Here is a 22,226-nt window from a genome sequence, read left to right on the forward strand (position 1 = left end):
TCAGCCCACCAGGTCTCCTGCACCCACATCACCAGGGCAAACTCTCCACCACTGCCCTGGTTAGTTCACCCAATACCCCAGCTGCCAAAGGTTGAGGCTAGATCTCCCCTTATCATGCCCTTGGGGATGTCTCCCATGCCTTTGCCACTTGGGCCAGCTCTACTGTGCACACCAAGCAGGATTCCTCTATACAATAGCTGCACAGCCAAAAAAAGAACCCAAAGGGAGATGGCAATCAAATGTAATGTACCCTGGCTAGGATACTGGAATGGGGGGAAAGGACTAATTAAAACCACATGTGGTCGAGGGCCTTGGCGAGATGGCTCAGCAGTGAAGAGTGCTTTCTGCTCTTACAGAAGATCCAGTTTTGATTCCCGGGACCCACACGGTAGCTCGCAGCTGTCTGTAACTCCAGTTTGCTCTGAAGGCTACTGCACATACGATACATATAAATATACTCAGGCACAGACATATACACATGAAGTAAATATCCAAAGTGGCAAATGGAATCTGAATAACTATGATCTCTAGTTAACAACTTATAAATATCTGTTTATTAATATTGAACCTACCACATGGATATAAAATGTTAGCTATTGGTATAATTGGATAAAGGGTATATGAAAAATCTTTATATTATAATTTTACTTTGTGAATATAAGCCAAATTTTTTAAAGTAATAGAATAGAATATACAGACTGTAAGAAGATATAAGTAAGATATAAAAAGGAAAATACAAATTATTATAAAAAGCTGGGCAGTGGTGGCACACGCCTTTATCCCAGCACTTGGGAGGCAGAGGCAGGCGGATTTCTGAGTTTGAGGCCAGCCTGGTCTACAGTGTGAGTTCCAGGACAGCCAGGGCTACACAGAGAAACCTTGTCTCAAAAAAAAAAAACAAAAACAACCCCCCCAAAAAAACCCCAAATTATTATAATAATCAAAATAATTACTAGTTTTGGTGAATTTTCTCTTAATGCTTTTTTTGCTCACCTCTATTTCTACATTTAAACAAGAAATTATCTCTAAGTATCTGCAGCTACTAGTTAGTAGTCTACTTCTAAAATACAGTAGATCTATGAATAAACATATTTGCATCGTATTTTAGATTGCTTTATGTTGAATTGATCTATATTAATTTATTGAGCTAATTCTTGCCATTGAATAAACATCTAAATTTTTGCTATACCAAAAAATGATGTGACATATTTTATGTTTTTTTTGTATACCTTAACATCAGTTAATTACATAAAATATTAACATTTAAAGAGTGTGTTTCCTTGCCGGGCGGTGGTGGCGCACGCCTTTAATCCCAGCACTTGGGAGGCAGAGGCAGGTGGATTTCTGAGTTCGAGGCCAGCCTGGTCTACAGAGTGAGTTCCAGGACAGCCAGGGCTACACAGAGAAACCCTGTCTCGAAAAACCAAAAAAAAAAAAAAAAAGAGTGTGTTTCCTCAAATACCACTTCTTTGTTCTTCACCTCAGTTTGTAACTTTGGGTTAGGGTCACTGTTTTCTGCTGGGGTAGATTTCATTTTCTTTTGAGACAGGGTCTCTCAATACATAGCCTTGGCTGGCCTAGAACTTTCTAGGTAGAGAAAGCTGGCCTCTAACTCAAAAAGAATCTCCCGCCTCTGCCGGCAGACAGCAGGGATTAAAGGCGGGGGTCACCACATCTTTTGTGAAATAGATTATTACAGGTATCTTTAGAAGGATCTTTAGTTGTATTTATTTTCTGGAAACATCTTTACTTCTGTTTTGGGATCAAAACATTCACACATTACAGAATACTATGTTGATAATTGTTGACAGGTATCAACTTACAAATTAGCATTATTTACTCTGCACACTAAAGGTATCATTTTAAAGCACTGATTCTCAACCTTCCTAATGCTGTGAACACTTAATACAGTTCCTCTGTTGCGGTGACTCCCAATCATAAAATTATTTTCATTGATACTTCATGACTGTAATTTTGCTGCTGCTGTGAATTGTTAAGTAAACATTGCATGTACAAGACCCACAGGTTGAGATGTGCTGCTCTAAGGCCTGCTTTTCCTTAGTGGTGTTAATAATTGCACAGTTGTCTGTTTCCTTAAGGTGATCTGTCTTCTTATCTGGCTCTTCACATGACACCTCTTTCTATTGTTAGTCAGTCTGCAGTTTATATTGTTTTTGAGACTTTTTTTTCCTCTCTCCCTTCTCTCTCCCAGTTTCTCTTTGTCCCTCTCTCTCCCTCCTTAAATCTGTTTGATGACTGTATCTGAATAGGAAGAAAAATAGCTCTCCAAAGATGCTTGTGTCCTAATCCCTAGTGAACATCCTAGTTAATAGTATAGATTAATTTAGGTCACTAATCCGAAAACCCCCAAGTAAAATTATTGCGATGGGTTATCCACGTTGGCCTGACATAATCAACTGTGTCCACACAGTGGAAGAAGCAGACAGAAGAGGCGTTCGGAGTGATCTGAAGTGGAAGGACTCAGCTCACTCGCGCGGAATGTGAAAGTATAGAAAGCGGGCCTTGAGACAGAAGACAGGCAACTCCTGAAAGCTGGATGCTGCAAGGAAACGAATCTCCCCTAAAGTCTCCAGAAGGCAGCACACCCGCCGCCATCTTGATTTCAGTCCAGTGAACTCTTGTAGAGTTTCTGACTTCCAGGACTGGAGGACAGAATTCTATTGCTCTAAGCTAGTAACTCGTTATGACAGCTGAAGAGTTAGCGCAGTGCTCTCAACAAGTTCTGGAAAATTCTTCTAATACAATCTGAAAATACCATCATTTACTCGCTCTTTATCCTCCATCTCTTGTCCAATCTTAAATATTTTGTACCTTTTTTTATTTTAATGGTTACTTAAAACTATTGGCTTCTGAGTCTGCTGTAAACTAACTCATATGTTTATCCCTATAAATAATTTGAATATAAATATGATTGAGTTATGTTATGTACACCTTTAAAAATTTGTACTTCTCTATATTGTATTTTAGGCTTCAAACTTCCATTTTAAAAAGTGCAATAAAATTATCATTCTATTATTTTATCAAAATTAAATTTTTATTTTCTTTATACTCATGTATTGAAATCACTTCAGTGATTGAGTTCTCTTCAGTCTGTCAATCCAGTTCTAATTGATCAGACACATGGTTAGAATTTTAGTGACACACAATGTTTTTCTGATTATTGATAAATATGTGTATACAATTTTATGTATGTTTACTGAATTCTGTTTTGAAAAAAAATGACTGTTTTATCTTAGATTCCAAATGTGTCATGCTTAGGTTTCAATTTTACTTTCATTAAAGTTAATAATCTAATATTTCTCTGTTTTAACAAAGAAAATCTTTAGCAATATTTGTTGAAATATATTCTACCATGCCATGAAAGACATCACCAATCTATAAGAATGTTCCTGTTCAAGTATGTTTCTCAGGACTTTGTCAAAATGCTAAGTCCCTTAGCAAATTACAAATGCCATCACACTTTAAAACATATGAGCTTCTGAGATGATTTAAAATTCTGATACTTTCCTCCCTCCCCCCCCCCTGCCTCCCTCCCTCCTTCCCTCCCTCTCTCCCTTCCTTCCTTCCTTCCTTCCTTCCTTCCTTCCTTCCTTCCTTCCTTCCTTCCTTCCTTCCTTCTTTCCTTCATTCCTACATGTGATTTCTAAGAGCAGAGCAAAATGTTCTGATGACACTGATAGACCTTTCTTCTCAGGGCTCTTATACACCCTGACTTACCACATCTATATGTGATAGAGTAACTCATTTCCTTCCAACCCTCAGTGGACTAAAGTTCATTTATCTTCTAATCTCAGGAAATAAGTTAACTCCTACCAACCTATGGTACTCTCAGAACACAGCTGTACTTTGGAATCAGTTATCCATTGATAATTTCAGTTTCCTCATTTGTCAAGGCAGCGTGGTAGCATTGGGTGGTATTGCCTACCACCAAAGAGCTTTGTGGCAACAGTGTAGTGCTACAGTGTATTGTCTGTGTTTGTGCTGTTCAGGATCAATCAGTGTGCCCCTGTATTGTCAGCCTGGAGTACCCGCCACAAAAACAAGTGTTCTGTTAAGTGTTCCACATGAAATTGTCATGGTCCCGTGAAAGGACTGCCCCGATTAATAGCAATTTCATCCCAAGATCGAAAATTCTGTAGTTCCAACTTTAATATTTTTTAAGCAATCAGAAATATTATATCTCTTATTTTAAGGTTCATTTTTCTTTGTTCCTTCAAGTAGTGTTAGTCGATTAACCTGAGCCAAGAGGAAATGACAGTTGTGTCGGACAAATGTCAACGATCGTATTGACACCAGCTTTTGTTATTTCATGCTGTACTGTCCTTCTTCCCTACTACATGAGCCACACAACATATCGGTAAGTTTAGGAGACACATATATTGTTTGCTAGAGCAACACAGGACAGTGCTTTGTGTCATCCAGAGTTTGGTATTCTTATTTTTTCCCTGTGAAACAATCATGAGGAGTCTTTTCTCAAAATCCTTTGTAAAAAGAGAAAATTATAAGCCAAAGATAGAAGGATAATGCTATGAAGAGCAGAGGCAGCCACTTTGTGTGTCTCGTGATGAGATGACGCCTGACCATAGTGCTTTCTAGTGGAAATCAAATGTCCAAGTGAAACAGCACTCACTTGATTAGGTAATCGTGATATGCCTTTTATTGGTTGGACTCTGATACGAATGCCTGACAACGACTAGAACTTTACCCAAAGAGACACGTATCACATACCACACAGTATAACGACAGTTGTAAAATATATCCAACTGTGACTCTGAGATGAAAATGCAAGGTAGTTAGTTCTTAGACACTTGAGTAAGACACAAAATAGTTCTTTATTGTAATAAGAATGTGTGTAAGCCTCAGTGACCATGAGGGCTTTCTTGTCCACCTATCTAATATTGTGGAGATCTGTGAAAATGAAAGTAATGACAGACATTGGGGCACATGTGTTTAATCCCAGAACTTGAGAGGTGGAGGCAGGAGGATCACTGTGAGTGGAAAGTCATTCTGTTTTACACTGTGACTTCTATGTCAGACAGTTCCATCTCAAAAAATAAAATGTAGTAACAACAACAGCAACTAAACAAAAAGCAAGGGACAAGCATTTTCACATTACGTTTTATGTGCACTGTATGTGGGCCCTGGCATCCATAAAATCATCCCAGTAAAGGTTTGGGTTTTAGAAGTTTGTTTGATTTTGTTTGTTTGTTTGTTTGTTTGTTTTATTTTTTGAGAGCATGCTCTTTTCTGTCTGGCCCCAGGAAAACTGGTAATAACAAATTCTACTCTTAAGAGGAGGTTAAAATAATTTTCACCTTTCAATTTTGCACAGGAAAATATACTTCAAAGGGCATGCTTAAGTACAGAGACATTTTTTTACTTTTGGATTTCATTTTGTAGTTCTTTTGCTTGCTATCTTTTACCTAAATTGTCAAAAAGGCTTAAGCTCGAGGTTAGGGAGTGGCAGGTTTTCAGAGAAACCAGGATTGATTTAAGAATATTCACATATTCTTTTTTGTTTTTTGAAAATTTTTTATTGGATATTTTATTATATTTCAGATGTTATCCCCTTTCCCCATTTTCCTCCCACCCAGAAACCCCCATTCCATCCCTCCTTCTCCTGCTTCTATGAGGATGTGCCGCCATCCACCCACACCCACCTCCCCACCCTCAAATTCCCCCACACCGGAGCATCCAGCCTTCACAGGACCAAGGATCTCCTCTCCCACTTATTCGTAACAAGGCCATCCTCCCCTATATATACAGCTGGAGTCATGGGTCCTTCCATGTGTGCTCCCAGACTAGTGGTTTAGACCCTGGGGACTCTGGTTGGCTGGTATTGTTGCTCTCCCCATGGGGCCGCAAACCCCTTCAGCTCCTTCAGTCTTCTCTCTAACCCTGTGATTAGTTTAATGGTTAGCTGTGAACATCTGCCTCTGTATATGTCAGGCTCTGGCAGAGCCTTTGAGGAGACAGCTATATCAGGCTCCTGTCAGCATGCATTTCCTGGTATCCACATCAGTGTCTGCTTTTGGTGACTGCACATGGGATGGATACCTAGGTTGAGCAGTCTCTGGACGGCCCTTCCTTCAGTTTCTGTTCCAAGCTTTCTCTCCATATTTGCTCCCATGAGTATTTTGTTACTCCTTCTAAGAAGGACCAAAGCACCCACACTTTGGTCTTCCTTCTTCATGAGCTTCGTGTGGTCTGTGAGTTGTATCTTGGGTATTGTAAGTTTATGGGCTAATATTCAATTATCAGTGACTGCATACCATGTGTGTTCTTTTGTGATTGGGTTGCCTCACTCAGGATGGTTTTTCTAGTTCCATCCATTTGCCTAAGAATTTCATTGTTTTTAATAGCTGAGTAAGACCAATACCCCCATAGCCCTCACTTCCACACTTTCCTCTTCTACTACCCAACTGACCCCCACCCCCCATGGAACTTCAATTTAGAAATGTTTATGTTTCTATCAGAACTTCCAGGGACAAGTGTTGGCTGGGGCACCTAGAGTGGCCTGAGTTATACAATGGCATTCTTTTTAAAGAGTTTCCTAGATAATATTCTGTTGCAAAAGTGATGAGAACTGGGATGTGTCCTCTTGAATCTCCTCTTAGAAATGCAACTCAGAAGGGAAAGGACTCTGGCCAACCAGTCTAGGAACCTGGGTATCTGGGAAACAGGCATCACTTGTCCTTACAAACAGAGGGCATTCTGGAAGCCTCAGTTGGCCTACTGACACACTAATGCTGGCAAATGCTGAGTGCCCCAACCCTACAGTTTCTCACATATAAGGGCAATGGTCTGTACTTCAGGGATGAACGGCCTAGTCACAGTCTTATCCTTCTCAATGGTGGTATGACTTAGGTTGAATTATGAAATTAAAAGTCATTTTGTAATGGTTGGTGAATAGTATAAAAATCCAAAAATAGCCACAGAAGATGTATTCTGGTTCAATCCAGTTCAATGAGATTGGGATTACTTGACCTCACTTTTTCTTATAACTTATAGAATACTCCAGTGTTGGTGATGATTATGTACTTGAGCAGAAAAGTATCACAACTAGGCTTTTTGTTGTAGTTTTTGTTGTTGTTGTTGTTTTTGGCATGTCTCCTTGGTGCTTTTGCATTTCTGCCTATGTCAGACTGTGCACTGGTTTAGTTTAGAATACAAGATGAAAGCTTCCCTGATTTTCCTTCTCAGATGAAACAAATTTCTTAAAAGCGAGAGACTACAAACTATAGCCCACCTACGTTTAATCATTAATAGTGAGCCCTTCCATGAACTTAGGTCCTGGTTTTGGAGTTTGGAATCTGACCTTTCCCCTATAGATAAACACTGTTGTCGCAGATTCTGAGGAGGGTCACTTCCTTGCTGGCTGCCATCAGAAGAGTCCACTGCTCAGTGACTCCTGGGAACTGGATGCGGTAGAGGGGTGCCAGGCAGCATGATCCTCTTGGCTGTGCTTTTCCTCTGCTTCTTCTCCTCATATTCTGCTTCTGTTAAAGGTAAGTTTACATTGCCTCTTCCTAAACTCGAATTTCAGTCTCTCTCTCTCTTTCTCCCTCCCCCTCCCCCTCTCTCTTTCTCTCTCTCTCCCTCTCGTGTGTGTGTGTGTGTGTGTGTGTGTGTGTGTGTGTGTGTGTGTGTGTTGAAAGAATTCCTAACTATACAATGTTTGAAAGTATGTAAGATTGGAATAGTGACTAGGTGGAAAGGAAGACAGAATTTAATTTTTGACTCTGTTTTACAAAAGTAGAGGTTTCTTCTCATATCAGCCCCTCCATCCCCCAGACCAGTGTGTCTCTAGCTTCAGTTTCTCACTCTTGGAGAGAGATGTGAGCTACTGCTACCTGCTGCTGATGGGCACATATCCACGCAGTGGTTCATTTGAATTGTAAAATAACCCAGTCCTCAAATTTCCTTCGAGTTGCTTAGCAATGGAACAACAAGAAGAATCAGACCCAATAAAAGAAAGGCATTTGATTGCCAAAGAATTATGAATGAACTGGTAAAGCCTGTCTGGGATTCCGTTGCTTCTCAAAGGAAGTAGAATAACCCGAGTTAGTGAATTAAGGAAATAAAGCTATACAATATGGATTTAAGAAATAAGACATCTTTTAAAGATAGCGTTACTAGTTAACAATTTTTGCTTTAAGACAAAAATTACTTTAAAAATATGAAAGAATAACGTCAGAAAAATATGAGAGGAAAATGATTTCATAAGGAATGGTTTTGAAAGTGTTGTGTGAAGTGTACGGATTTGGAACCTTCTATAAATCTACCAGCTTATAAACTCTCTGGATTTCATATTGTTACCTTGTATAAAGATGCCACTTTTTGTAGCTCATAAAAAATTATACTGTTATGCCAGGCAGTGGTGACGCATGCCTTTAATCCTAGCACTTGGGAGGCAGAAGCAGGCGGATTTCTGAATTTGAGGCCAGCCTGGTCTACAGAGTAAGTTCCAGGACAGCCTGGGCTATACAGGAGAAACTCTGTCTCAAAAAACCAAAAATAAATAAATGAACAAACAAACAAATTATACTGTTAAAACCAATGGCTCTAAAGGCAATCTGTTATGGTAGGAGTCAACTTCTAGTACTGAGTTCTCTGAGTGATGGACGTAAGGTAACCACACATAAACTTTAAATCTGTTTGGGATAAATGTGACTTTTGGTCATAAAGCAAAGTTTATCTCAGTGTTTCTCTCTCTTTCTCTCTTTCTGTGCGTGTGTATGTGAAATTTTTACATGAAAAAGAACTGTTACTACCACAAGACATCGAGGGCTACAACTCAATTGTTTTACCTGAGCGAATGTGTTCTTAAACTAGAGGGAATATTTTCAGTACTTTAGAAAAATCATCAGTGTTTAAGATATAACCCTTCCTCGAATGAAAATGTAAACTTCATAAATCATATCTGAATTGAAATTGTTATAAGATAGAGTTTTATTGTTTGTCTAATATGATGCAAACAGTATAATACAGAACCCAATACCATGATTATTTTGAAGGAAAAAAATGGAGATGTAGTAATTATTGTGGTTTGATGTTTGATTCTCATTCTGTTAACTTAAAAACAGCAAATTCACATACACACACACATATATACACACACATACACGCATATGCACAGGCACATGCATGCGCACGCGCACACGCACTGGCATACACAGGCACCAGCAGCACGCAGGCATGCCGCCTGCGCATGGGGAAGATGTGGCTAGAACCTGACAGTTTGTTGTGTACACGCTCAATGACAGATCCAGGATGTTAGAACCCAAAGCTTGTGCAACTGAGAGGCTGTCTTTGGGAAAACATTACAAAAATATCTTCTGCTTGCAAAGGTTACGGAGGAAAGATAAGGGATGAGGGCAGGTTGCTGGGGCCCTCTCCCAGAGTCTTACAAAAAGCCTGGGAGTGAGAGGCCCAGAGCCTATGCTTCTTTACCCGAGTTTCATTTCATTAAGACCTTCTGATGCTAAATATCACAAACACACACTATAGGACTTATTTCTCTCCCTCTACATGGAGTAGCCTTTGGTATTAGAGGACCCTGATTTGATGGTAGATTCTTTGCCTTGAAAATGATTGGTAGATAACAAGCAAACACCCCTTCTTAGGATGAAGGGCAGTGATTTGTTGAGTGGGAACGCCAAAGGCTGAAGTCTTCCCCACCTGCTGTTGACTGGGCTGCCAATGGTGGCTCTGTTCTCAGTGCTGACTCTGGTTTTGTTAATGGATGGCTTTTGCTTTCTGCTTGCTTTGTCTTCACTCAGTCCCTGATCCAGGCCTTAGTTTTAGTCCATTTGGGTTAATAACTCCCACATCCCATCCCACCTCCTGCCTTACATTTCCTTGTCAGCTTTTATTACCTTTTCCCTTATCTCCACAACCCAACTCCCCGAGTCTCACCTCCACTCTGCCTCCTTGATTCAGCCAACTAGCAGCTCCATCTTGCTGTCTCTACTTTGGGGATAAAACATGGCATTATGGGGGCTGGAGAGCTGGCTCAGTGGTTAAGAGGACTGACTACTCTTCCAGAGTTCAATTCCCAGCAACCACATGGTGGTTCACAACCATCTGTAATGGGTCTAATGCCCTCTTCCAGTGTCTCTGAAGAGAGCAACAGTGTACTCATATACATAAAATAAATAAATCTTTTTTTAAAAAATGCCATTATGTCCAGTCCGAAGGGAGACCCTGAAACAGAAACTAAGCCAATGACATGTTGGATGTCCAGTGCAGCCAGACCCCGGACAACTTAAGCAGAGAAACAGTCTAGGGAAGGGATAGAGAGTAACACTGGATCACAGGCTAATTTTTTTTTGGACCATCTTAAGGAAAAAAGACAGACACTTGAGGGCTATTGAAAGAGGTAGGAGAAGGCATGGGCGAGCCCTTCCTGCTCTGGGCTTCCTCGTCCCAGCATAGTCACGAGCTGACCAGTCATACGCTCCTTGTAACTGGTAAAACTAAAAGCAAGAAGACATCAGAACCGCAGATTAAGAATTACTCTCACCTGGGCAGTGGTGGCGCACACCTTTAATCCCAGCACTTGGGAGGCAGAGGCATTTATTATTTAGAGGATTTATTATTATTTTTAAATTTTATTTACTTTGGTTTTTTGAGACATAGTCTCACATCGTGGTCTAGGTTGGCATGGGACTCACAATGGAGTCCAGGCTGGCCTGGAATTATTATCTAGCCCAGGCTATCCTCAAACTTATGGATATCTTCTTGTCTCAGTCTTTAAAGCACTGGACTTACAAGTATGAACCACCACAACCACCAATGAAATAGTCTTTGGACAAGTTTGCTAAGTAAGCTTAGAGAGAAAACTACAGAGAGAAAACATTCTTTAAACACACCAGGTATGCTCATGAAAGAACTGTCTTTCTGATGACTGTTGAAATTAAAAAATATATTAATTATGGTGCTTTAAAAATGGATCTGTGGTTTGGTTAAAAGCACTTGTCTCTCTTCCAGAGGACCTGGGATTGGGTTTCAGTACCCACACAGCAGCTTACAACTGAATATAGGTCCAGGTCCAGGTCTAGGAAATCCAACACCCTCTTCTGACCTCCCTGGGCACTGCATGCATTTGGTGCGCATACATGCAGGCAAAACACCCATACACATACAATTTTAAATGTGAATTACATATGATCTTACTTAATTTGTAAAGCAATTCCTGTCAAGACCTCTGCTTGACCTTATAGTCACATGATTAAAAGCAATATGTCTGTTGCTCTAAAAATGTCTTTAATGTTCAGCCAGGGCAATATACAGATGACTTGATATTTAGATGAATAATGGCTCCTGAAACGAAAGCTTGTATGTGGTTCATCAGTTAACTCAGTTACTTGTGGTTTTTAAGCCACGGAGAAGTACACCGTCTTTGGTTCAGCAGGTGCTTGTTAAGCCCTGCTGAGCCTCAGTGAGCTGGAAGAACACAAGGGTGGCAAGACAGTATGTTCTCTGGCCTGACAGGTGCCTGACAATTGAAACTTGACCTGTGTCCCTCCTTTAATGCAGGTCACACAACTGGCCTCTCATTAAATAATGAGCGGCTATACAAGCTCACGTACAGCACTGACGTGTTTCTCGATGGGGGCAAAGGAAAACCTCAAGACAGCGTGGGCTTCCGGATCTCATGTGACGTGGACGTAGTGTTACTGTGGAGGAATCCTGACGGTGACGATGATCAACTGATCCAAGTCACGGTGGGCGCTTTCTACCAAAATGAAACACAAGACTTCGCTAAGATTAGATGTCAGAAGTATATTACCCAGCAGCCCTTGTGTTGCCCTCCTGGTTATACTTGGCTTCTTCTCTTTCACAAAGACAAGCGCAGCACTCACAGTTTTGAAATTGTTGAGAGTCAGTAACGAGTGTTCTCCACACTGTTGGAGCCGGCTGTTAGGAGATACGTGCTCCAGGCTGCCGAGTCACTGGAGTCTCATCTCCAGGTCTATAGAACGTTTTAATGTGAAAGAGATATGGTATTATGATCCATTCAAAGTGTCCTGGGAGGAAGGGATTTGCATGCATATCATGCAAGAAACCATGGGGACTGGAATGGAGAAGCATTAGAGAGGCCTCACTTAACAGGTGGGATTACTAACGAGGGACAGAGCCTCTTCTAGAAGAAACCAAGCATTCCATAGAACGACTGTGTTTGGTTAGCCGTGGTGGTTTAGATTTGTGAGAGGTTTTCTTCATGTTGATATATTGTAATTCTACTTTCTGGTAACCTAAGGCAACGAATTCCTCTTAAAGTTACATAGTCTCCTACAGGTTAATATCAAATAGGTGCACTGAACAAAACTATCCAATAGTTTGAATGTTCTTTATAGTGAGGTTTATTGCAGCCCAATTGCCAATCTGTTGTTGGTTTTCTTTTCCTTTTTTTTTAAATGTCTGTAGTGGTTGCTATATTTTCAAAGTTGGATCAAAGTATCACCATCCACTCCTCTGAGTCATTTGTCACAAGACCAGCAAGCTTTCCTGCAGAAGACATTGCCTGCATCCTTGTCCTGTACATCTGCTGCCCACCTTCCATTTAAAAACACACGGAAGCATAGTGGGTGGCGTTGTTCAGACATGCTACAAACAGGCAACCGATGAGGCAGGCAGTGACCGCTCAAAACAAGTCAGAAAGGTGACAGTGACACAGGAGAGCCAAATTCCAACCACTAGTTAAAATATCTAATGTTAAATACCTTCTCCATTCTCAGAAAGGGAATGAGATGGTGAACCTTTGTGGCTTAGTTGGTTAAGGTGGTTTTTTGAATGATACAAGGGACAAGTCTCATGAGTTTGAAAGATGACAACCTCAGTTGGTGTCCTTCACCACTAATTTTTCAAGAGGCAGCTGTGGGAGTTTTTTCTAACAGTTTTCTTTGATTGACCTTAGATAACGGCTGTCAATGTCGAAAATTCGGGTCAACAGAGAGGAGAGAAGAGCATCTTCAAGGGCAAAACCACGCCTAAGATCATAGGAAAGGACAGCCTGGAGGCTCTGCAGAGACCCATGCTACTTCATCTAGTCCGGGGGAAGGTAATGGCTCTGATGTTTTCTTCCCCTACTTCCTAGGCTGCTCCCTTCCAGCAGGTGGTGCTCCGAGGGGGTCACACGGTTACCACCTTTCTTTTCAGTGGAATCATCTCAAGATCTGATTAAAGGCTGCTGATGTAACATCTCCAGAGTAAATCAAATCATGTCCTGAATTCTATTCCCTACCCAGGTGTTCTCTCTCTCTCTCTCTCTCTCTCTCTCTCTCTCTCTCATTAAAATCATTGTAATAGTTTGAAATATTGGCTTATGGATGAGAAACACTATTCTTAAGCTGTATCTAATTAAATATTAAATTAGGAAGGATTATGGAGCTAGTTTAACACAGAAAATCATCACAGCATGTTTGGATAAGTTTAGGAAAGTGGGCAGATTAGAACGGAAGGTTAGAAGGTACATAAATAATATTAATTTGTGAGGCTATCTGTCTGGGCAAAGCATAAAACTGACCTTTTGCTGTGTCATATTGAAGGTTTAGCAGCTTTCAAAATATGTAGATATTTGTTATAAATACGACTTGGGGAAGCATTAAGCATAGCGAAATGATGACTGGATATTATAATGTGCATCTAGAATGCCAGTAAGGAAATTCTGTAAGCTTTCAGAAGTTTTATGATTTAAACCTAACTTATTTTATGGTCTTAATCTGTTGGAACTAAGAAGCAGCTCTGATCAGTTCATTATCAGGCATTCCGTATTCTGGCTTAGGAAAGTTGTGGGTATTTTATTCACATTAGGGAAGATGGGAGGTCACGCTCAATCATAAGGTAGAAAAACAAATGGGGCTCTATGGAGAGTTACAGTGGTCGCTTTGTATGTCTCCAAAGTTCAACTTTCTACACTCAAAATACCGATGACAAGTACTTGAAGGTAGAAAACGTCAGAAACCTCTGCTGCAAACATGATGCAAATTTTTTGTTATGGAGCCCTGAGAGAAGGAGTCTGGGGCAGCCATGTGCCACCATCACGCAGAATGTGAACCCCGGTCTCTCCCCACTGTCTCCCCACTACTCAGAATCTTTACAGTGATTCAAACTCTGCTCGTGTGTCCTTCTTCCTTTTGTGATGTTCACACTCTCTTAGTCAGCAGGAAGTAAGCATTTGACTCCACACACTCTTGGTACCTGGGATACCATCCATGCTTCTTCCCATTTTCTTTCAGCTATCTACAGTCCTTGCTAATCTATAGCTCTCAACAGGGAAACGCCCAATCCTGTTGGTAGTCCGGCCCCTCCATTCTCTGCCCTATGGCTTTCTTCCCCTTCCCTAGAGTACCTTGTGCTGACTGGTGTGTCCATAAAGCTCTCTTCAAATCCCCCAAGCCCGCCACCTCTTATTTGTTCTGAAGTTTGTCACAGTGCAGTCTAATTCTTTCATGAGGCAGCAACTAGTTTCTCATGAGCAGCAATTACATCTTTCCCTCAGTGCATTCAGCAACCACTTGTCGTGAAAACTTAACGAATGTAAAGTAAAGTGGTGAACTCCAGAGTTGATGTGATTCGTCAGTGACAAGTAAAGAGAACTCCGTGTTTGCCGTGTGCCGAGCTCTGCCTGCAGGCACAATGAACAGTTTTCTCCTGTGCTAGTCAGAGACCTAGGAGGCTGCTGCTGTGTTGACATCATCCTCCTGTAACAGAGGAGCACCTAGGGTTCTAAGGAAATTTTCAAAGGTCACAGAACTGGCAGGTCATGAAGTCAGCACTTGGAGCAAAGTCTACACCTAGTTTCTATGTTACCTTGTAACACAGAGGGCTCATTGCAAGCCCTCCTGGGCTGACTTGGAAAATTCCTTATGTCACCTTTCATTGTATGAGTCCACTCACTCAATTTGCATATGGCTTCACTTCATTAACACACAACACAACCCTTTTCTTCTCTGAGCCTCCAAAGTGGCAAGCTTCTCAAGTCCATTAAATATTAATTGCATTTATTGTCTTAACTACAACCTATCTTTTTATAGTGCCCTTGCCAGAAGCTGAGTACAAAGTCTTGTTACACACACACATACACACATACATACATAAGAACTGGATGCCCTCGGTGATCAAAGGCTGGAAGAAGCTGCCACATCACTATTTTGTTGACACCGATATGGGACCGGAGGTCTGTGATGACTTGCTGTAGCCACAGGTTAAAGGACACCATTACAGATCTCTCAGCTGTGCAATAAAGAGCTTGGGAAAGGCTCTGCCCTGTAGACTAAGAAGGAGCCAAAGGGAATTTCCGGTCACATCGCTATTAGAAAGGTCATTGTCGGTTCAGATTACGAGGAGAGAAACTGAGAAAGCAGAGAAAGTGCTGATGGGCAATTTTCTTAGAGGACATTTCTACCATAAGCCAAAATTAAATTCTACTCAAAATTCCTGAGATTTCAAGAGAATATTTTTTTTCTTCTAGAGTTCCCCTTTCTCTTCTTCCCATTCAAAGCTCCCATATTTACACTGTGGACAAACCTAACAAAATACTTGGATATATATTCATTGCATATTTTCTTTTGCCCACGGTCACTCATTACCCATATGTAATTGCATGGGCTGGACCTGAGTTTTGTCTCCATGGAATAAACTAATCTGGGAACATGGTAGTTCCCTGTTCAGTTCATTGACCCTGAAGGATGAAAGGTGCCTGTATTCATAGCGGGGATTCATTCTTGGTCTGAAATGCTAATCCAGTCGGATTCCACCCTTGGTTTTGCTTGTCTGTACTGATGAAATTAAGTTTGCTTCTTCCTTTGTATTGTGTCCTGGGGTGGATCTGCTATCTACATCAGACTTTGCAGCCCCTGCTCAGGCAGGGCTCTGTGTGGTAGTTGTCAGCACCAACTTGGAAGCTTCCAGGTTCTTCACCCATGTCTTTATTTACTCTGACATCACTTCATAACTATTGCCTTAGATAGATATCAGAGATAAAATGGTGACTCCCTGTTTGTCAGGATCAATTCAACTTATTTCTGTTGTTTAGGCAGTGGCTGTAAATTTGCCTTTTGTCACTGTATCCATTTAAGAGGGGCAACTTCTTCCTAAGGGAAAATATAGTTCCAAGGAAAAAATGGCCCCAAGCTTGACCACATGCTGCCGGATGTTTCCTTCCTGGCCATCTGCCTAGCCTCACTCTGAGTTCCCAAGTGGAAAACTTAGCTTACCGTTCTCTGGAAACTCTGGTGACTGCAGATTCAGACCGGAAGCCTCAGCACTTCGGTATTTAGAACTCATTTCAGAATTAAATGAAGTTAACAGCTTTATAACCTGAACACCATAAAACGTACTCGGTTCCTCTTGTGAAATAGTGAATTTAAGATTACTACGGTGACAGTCACCTGGGGTCAAACTTCAAAGTTCCAATTTATTAACATTATCATTGTTGAGTAATTTCGATGTCTGACAAATATGGATAAGAATGTTATCATCACTTTGGATCAGGTTGGTCTGTTCTAGAAATGAACAATTTTAGCTTCTGAAATAGCAGTCATACAAAGAGAAGAAACAAAAGGCTGGTTCACTCTTCTAGTTATAGGAAAACAATAGATACCAATAGAAAAAAGTTAATTTTTTTCCTCTGAGGAGTTTATGCTTTTTGGATTATTTACTTGGGGAAAAAAATAGCACTGCAGCGTCATCTTATCAAGACAGCAAGATGGACGTTGTGGACGTGACCAGTAAGAGATGAACACGTGACCTTATTTGTACACTGATTGCAAGGCCAGCATCTCCTGTAGCACAGCCAGAATGCTAAGCAATCTTTGTAGGCTAGGGAAACGGGAGCTAACAAAGATAATGCATTAGTTTCCCCAGTTAATGGCTTCTGAAGCATTCAAGACTCTGACCAAAATGTCATCCTCCTTCAACACACATCATGACCACCATCTAAGCACTTCCAACTTTTTCAGGCCTAAGGACTCTAGTTATAAGCCTTGTGTAGCCATGATATCCAGAGATATCTTAGCCCCAGGCATATATGCTGGAAACCATACCGTCATTGCTATGGGAAGGAAATCCCATAGCATAGAGCATCAGAAAGCAGCTTGCATCTGAAAGACAGCCAGTGGTTTGTTTGAGAATATGATCCCTGGATTTTCAGACAGTGAAGTCACTGGCACAGGTCCCCTTTAACCAGCACAGACAACACTATTCCAACCTTTAAGGATTACGCAGTGTAGTGACTAAAACGGATCTCAGATACAGTATCCAGCAGACCTGTCACTAGGCGGAGTATGTCTAGGAAGTAAAAATAGAGATTTGAAGCACTTGTGTGGTTAATTCAGACACAACATTGTCCCTGAAGGCATGAGAAATTTTTAGGTAGGCTGAATTATTCTGATTGGTATTAATTAAATTCATTACATTCCTGAGCTTGCTATTTTGTTTGAAATTCTGATTTTGTTGTTGTTTGTTTGTTTGTTTTGAGATACGGATTGGTGGGGGCTGGAATGCCCTGCTACAGCTTCTGTAGAGTGTAGTATTTTTACAGGGAAGGCATATCTGTCCTCTGCTTCTGAACTGTGGGGTATGTTTGAAGTCAGTCGAAGGGGAAAGTAATAGGCTGCCCTCTAAAAACTTCTCTATCATTTTTGTGCTGTTTCTTATCATTGGAATGATAAAAGATATGGGGCTCTCTCCTTTAGTTCTGACTTAAATGAGGCCAGCATATGGGGAATTGTTTTATTTTTTTATCTCTCAAGGGGTTAGAGGGGAGTGAATCTACAGACAAGTAGTACTACTTGAGGATCAAAATAAAAGGGAAACACAATCGTGGTTTGAAAAGCTTTGGGGAGGTGATCAGTTATATTTTATACCAGGTAGTGAGGGAAAGGTTGTGACCTCCAGTAAACACATGAGTAGAATGGTCATATCTGGATGAGGAAACACTTACAGGTACTGAGAAGTTTTAGTCGTGTGGATCCTGCCCCTTCTAAACTGTCCTTTCTAGAAGTTTGACTATATCCACAGTCTTTGAAAACCTTGTCACTCTGGTCATCCCATGGTCTCGATGATATCACACACCTCCCACAGACATTATATGTTGACCACAAGAGACAGTGGCCTGAGGACTCAGTGTTTTTCTCAAGGTCTGTGCTATCTTTGACTCCTGCCCCTGTCTTCCCCTCCTGTTGCTTGCATCCACAACTGATGGGCTTGGGTAGTGAACAGGCATGCGTAAATGGGGTGAGATGGAGGTCTTCAGCCTTGATTGGAGTGTTTTAAGGTTTCTATAAATTTCCCTCACTGGAACCCCATGCCGGTGCTTGAGTTTATAATGTATGTGACCCAGACTGTGGTTTTCTGCTTACGAGAGTTGGCTTCTTTACTTTCCTCAAGATTAAAGAATAATGCAAAGAACAATTGAACAAGGACTTGTCTGTTTTGATGTGCAACTTTGTAGGGGTCAGCTCCAAAGATGGCAAGCCTCCCTGTTGTGGGTAGTCAGGTACCTGCAGACAAATGATACTTTAGTCTTAGTGCGAGCCCTAGGCCTGCGTGCAGGAACACTGAAGTCCGTGCTGCAGCAGTGGGCACAGCAAATCGCTTCTTCAGGAGATTTGATTGGCTAGTGGCTAGGAAGTGGGCTTTTGCAAAGATACCCACAGTCTAACAGGTTTTTAAAAAACTATTGTTGCAGACATTGAGAAGCTAGACTGCCCTCTTCCTGTCTCCTTCCCTTCCACATAGTTGCATCCACAAGACAGCTGTTGTGTCCCACTCTCCTACTTTGCTCTTCTGTTAAAATAAAAACAGGGGTTGTCTTGTGTCCCGCTCCTGAATACATGTAAAATTTGTACAAAAATATCTTCTATGAAAATGACTTGTAGTCTGTAGACGTTACTTGGGAGATGTCTTGAGATGTAAAACTCCTAACTTTTGGGTTGAGGGTTTTTTGTTTTTCTCTAAATAAATTCAGTCTTTAAAGTTGAAAAAAAATAATATGAGGCCAATAAGTGTCAAGGATAAAAAAGAAAAAGAAACAAAGCCAAGTCACTTTCTATTCCTGCCAAACCATATTCCTTCTTTCAACCTCCTCTCCTATACCTTCTCAGGAAAACCTTCAGCAGTCGCCATGGACAGGCTGAACAGTAGAAGGAACCCCCACCCTCACCCCCAGTCCTGCAGTCTCTGCACATTTTGAGGCATCACTGCTCTGGGAATGCTTTGGTGATCTGCAGTTTGCTCATGGGGATAATGGCCATTCATGAGCAAACCTGAGCCCTGGCCATAGCTTCCTGACCTTATGACATTTCAGGAATGTTGACTGTCATTCATGGCGATTCTCATTTGCTTCCAAGAACCTTTCATTCACCTTTTTTGGTTTTTTATTTGTTTGTTTATTCATCTTTTGTTTCAAGCAGAATTCCAGGTTAAAGTGTGTGCTGGGAAGGAAAATAATGCTGGTTTCTTTTCTCCCCATGCGTAGCTCTGGATTTCACAGAGATCCTAGGCTCTCCACTGTGACCATTACGCTCAGAACCTTCATTTTCAGCTCCTAAGTTCCATTTCCTGATGATCTAGCTTCTTAGAAATTGAAACTGCTTCTTTTCACAAGAAAGAAATCACCGTTTTGCACTAACAGAATAATCTCTCACACAATCAGTGTATGTGAGAACCTAGCTTCTCCAGCCTCGGATTTAACTGAATCTGATAAACCGTGACTTTGTTTTTATTTGTCTTCTTCCCTTTAGGTCAAAGAGCTCTACTCCTACGAAGATGAGCCCGTGGGCATAGAAAATCTCAAGAGAGGCTTGGCCAGCTTATTCCAGATGCAGTTAAGCTCTGGAACCGCCAACGAGGTACTTAGTGACAATCCTAAGAACTCAGTATCTGGGTGAAGGGGAGGAGGCGCTCGCTATAATCTCAGCTAATTAGGGTCTAAGGCCTAGTTTTAAGCAAAAGTCTACCTGGGTAATAGAGTAACTTTAAGACAGTCTGGTGACTTAATGAAGCCTACCACTCTTATAAAAGATGGATGTGGATGCTTGTGTGCTAGTAACCAATGCAACAGGGAGAGACAAGTGAATTCTGGGAGTTCACTGACCAGCTGTTGATCCAGTCGGTGAGCTGCAGTTTTGGTGAGAGAACCTGTCTCAAGAGAAACACCTTATGTCCTCTATGGCCTACATGTATGCATATGAATGTGTACACACATACACATAGTTGTACACATGTGCATTTACCACACACACACACACACACACACACACACACACACACACACACACCATGCATATATCTCCCAAGCAATAATAAAATATAAAAAGAGCTGGAGATGTGACTCAGTAGGAGAGAGCATGTTGAGCAAGGTTGAGGTCCAGTTCAAACCCTAGTACTACAAAATAAATGAGTAGGTCTATAGATAAGTCAACCAACATCTTATTTGTCAACAGGTATATCAAATTGTTTCTAAGCATTTTTGCCTATTGAAATTCCACAGAAGATTATAACTGCTTTTAAGTATTAAAAGTATTAAGTATTGTTTTAGGAAAGTTGACTTAAGTTGGGTAGTCAAATTTCACTTACATATGAAGTGATTTATTGCTTAAATATGGAGTTAAGGAATTGGAATCAGTTCTATTAAAGGAACTTCGCATAACTGTAAAATATGAAGACAGCTTTGGTTGTTGAGTGTCTCTGTCCAGCTGCCTTGTGGGAAACGTACTAAAATCCATTCTCTAGACATATCCCAAGGATGCTAAAATCATAGCTAAGCAATGAGCTGAGAAGCTGCATTTTAATACTCTCAGGAATTTGGAATGGATCATGGGTGTTCAGAATCAAGTCCCCTAGTTCAGAGAGGAAATAGAAGTGAGTTAGAGAATTCACTGGGTCCCCAGCTATCCAACTTGAGCCAAGCTGGACACCAGTTTTCCTGATCTGAACTCATCCAGCCTATGAACAGAGGAGAAACTGTGATGGAGGGGCTGGGCCATGGGAATGTGGCTAGCTTACCAAAATAGCAGCAGGCATGGTGCTGGCAGGGGGCCGGAGGGGAAAGCTCATGGGAGCTCAGCAGCGTCTATTTTGGGATGTTTTTGTCTAAACTCAGATTCTTATTGTGAATGACAATGAATTTAGTTAATCTCACGAGTTTCACGTATTTTTCTCTTGAAAAATCACTCACACCATCTTGATACAGCTTTTAAAAGCATTCTCCCTCACCATATAATTACCCACATGGCCAGAGAGTTCAGTTATGGCCAAACAGTTTATTCAGATCCTGAGCTCCGAGAGAAAGTAGGATGGCCCATGATTCCTGGAACATGAATCCAGGAGATGAGGAGATGTTCTAAGACCTAACCAAGGACAGTGAGGTTCAGCAGCATCCTGTAAAAAGCCTTCAAGGACTTTTTGTTTTATTGTTCTGAGGTAGGGTGAAGTTCTCAACAGCATATTAAGGAAGCCACGAGTCAAGCGTTTTCCCATGAGAATGGAGGTGGTCCATTTGGGACCCCAAGCGTTATGTTCTTGCTTTCTGTTCCAGGTAGATATCTCTGGGGACTGTAAAGTGACCTACCAGGCCCAGCAGGACAAAGTGGTCAAAATTAAGGCTCTGGAGACATGCAAAATTGAGAGGTCTGGATTTACAACAGCAAATCAGGTATGACAGCTTCCTTTGAGGCACTCCACAATGACATTCTGTAGAGATTTAAGATAATAGAAAAGCAACAAAGCAATAAGCCTAGGAAGCATTTATCATTTTTAATTTAGGCTATGTCTTCACAAGCGTCACATGACTAGACACTTCAATGTATTGTGGGTGTTCTCGATGGGAGATGGCGTAAAAGAGGCACTCTTGAAAATTGAAAGTCGGCTGCTATTGAGTCAATCAAAGTTTAAGGATAATTACTTTCTACTGAATCTCTTACTCACTTATGCAGGTGCTGGGTGTCAGTTCGAAAGCCACATCTGTCACTACCTATAAGATAGAGGACAGCTTCGTCACTGCTGTGATTGCAGAAGAGACCAGGGCTTTTGCCTTGAACTTCGAACAAATCATAGCAGGAAAAATAGTGTCGAAGTAAGACAATGCTAAAAGTGTTATTTTCCTTCACATATTGCTATAGTCAATGTTTTCTTTTGTATATTATTGTATTTGACTTGTAAATAGGTGTGTGTGTGCATGTGTGTGTGTGTGTGCA

General features: G+C 41.1%; 1 protein-coding gene across 1 annotated transcript in view; it reads left to right on the forward strand.

Moving 5' to 3' along the window:
- Nucleotides 1-7,352: 7,352 nt before the first annotated feature.
- Mttp (microsomal triglyceride transfer protein) overlaps nt 7,353-22,226 on the forward strand; it is a 38,419-nt gene continuing 23,545 nt past the window's right edge. Inside the window, exons 1-6 of the mRNA XM_028760404.1 lie at nt 7,353-7,529; nt 11,563-11,750; nt 12,944-13,087; nt 19,773-19,880; nt 21,569-21,685; nt 21,966-22,105. Coding sequence (XP_028616237.1) covers nt 7,469-7,529; nt 11,563-11,750; nt 12,944-13,087; nt 19,773-19,880; nt 21,569-21,685; nt 21,966-22,105 — 758 coding nt within the window. The 5' untranslated portion in view covers nt 7,353-7,468. The remainder of the gene's footprint in view (nt 7,530-11,562; nt 11,751-12,943; nt 13,088-19,772; nt 19,881-21,568; nt 21,686-21,965; nt 22,106-22,226) is intronic.

Source organism: Grammomys surdaster, unplaced genomic scaffold (assembly GCF_004785775.1).
Source record: "Grammomys surdaster isolate TR1022 unplaced genomic scaffold, NIH_TR_1.0 126531, whole genome shotgun sequence".
Lineage (NCBI taxonomy): Eukaryota > Metazoa > Chordata > Mammalia > Rodentia > Muridae > Grammomys > Grammomys surdaster.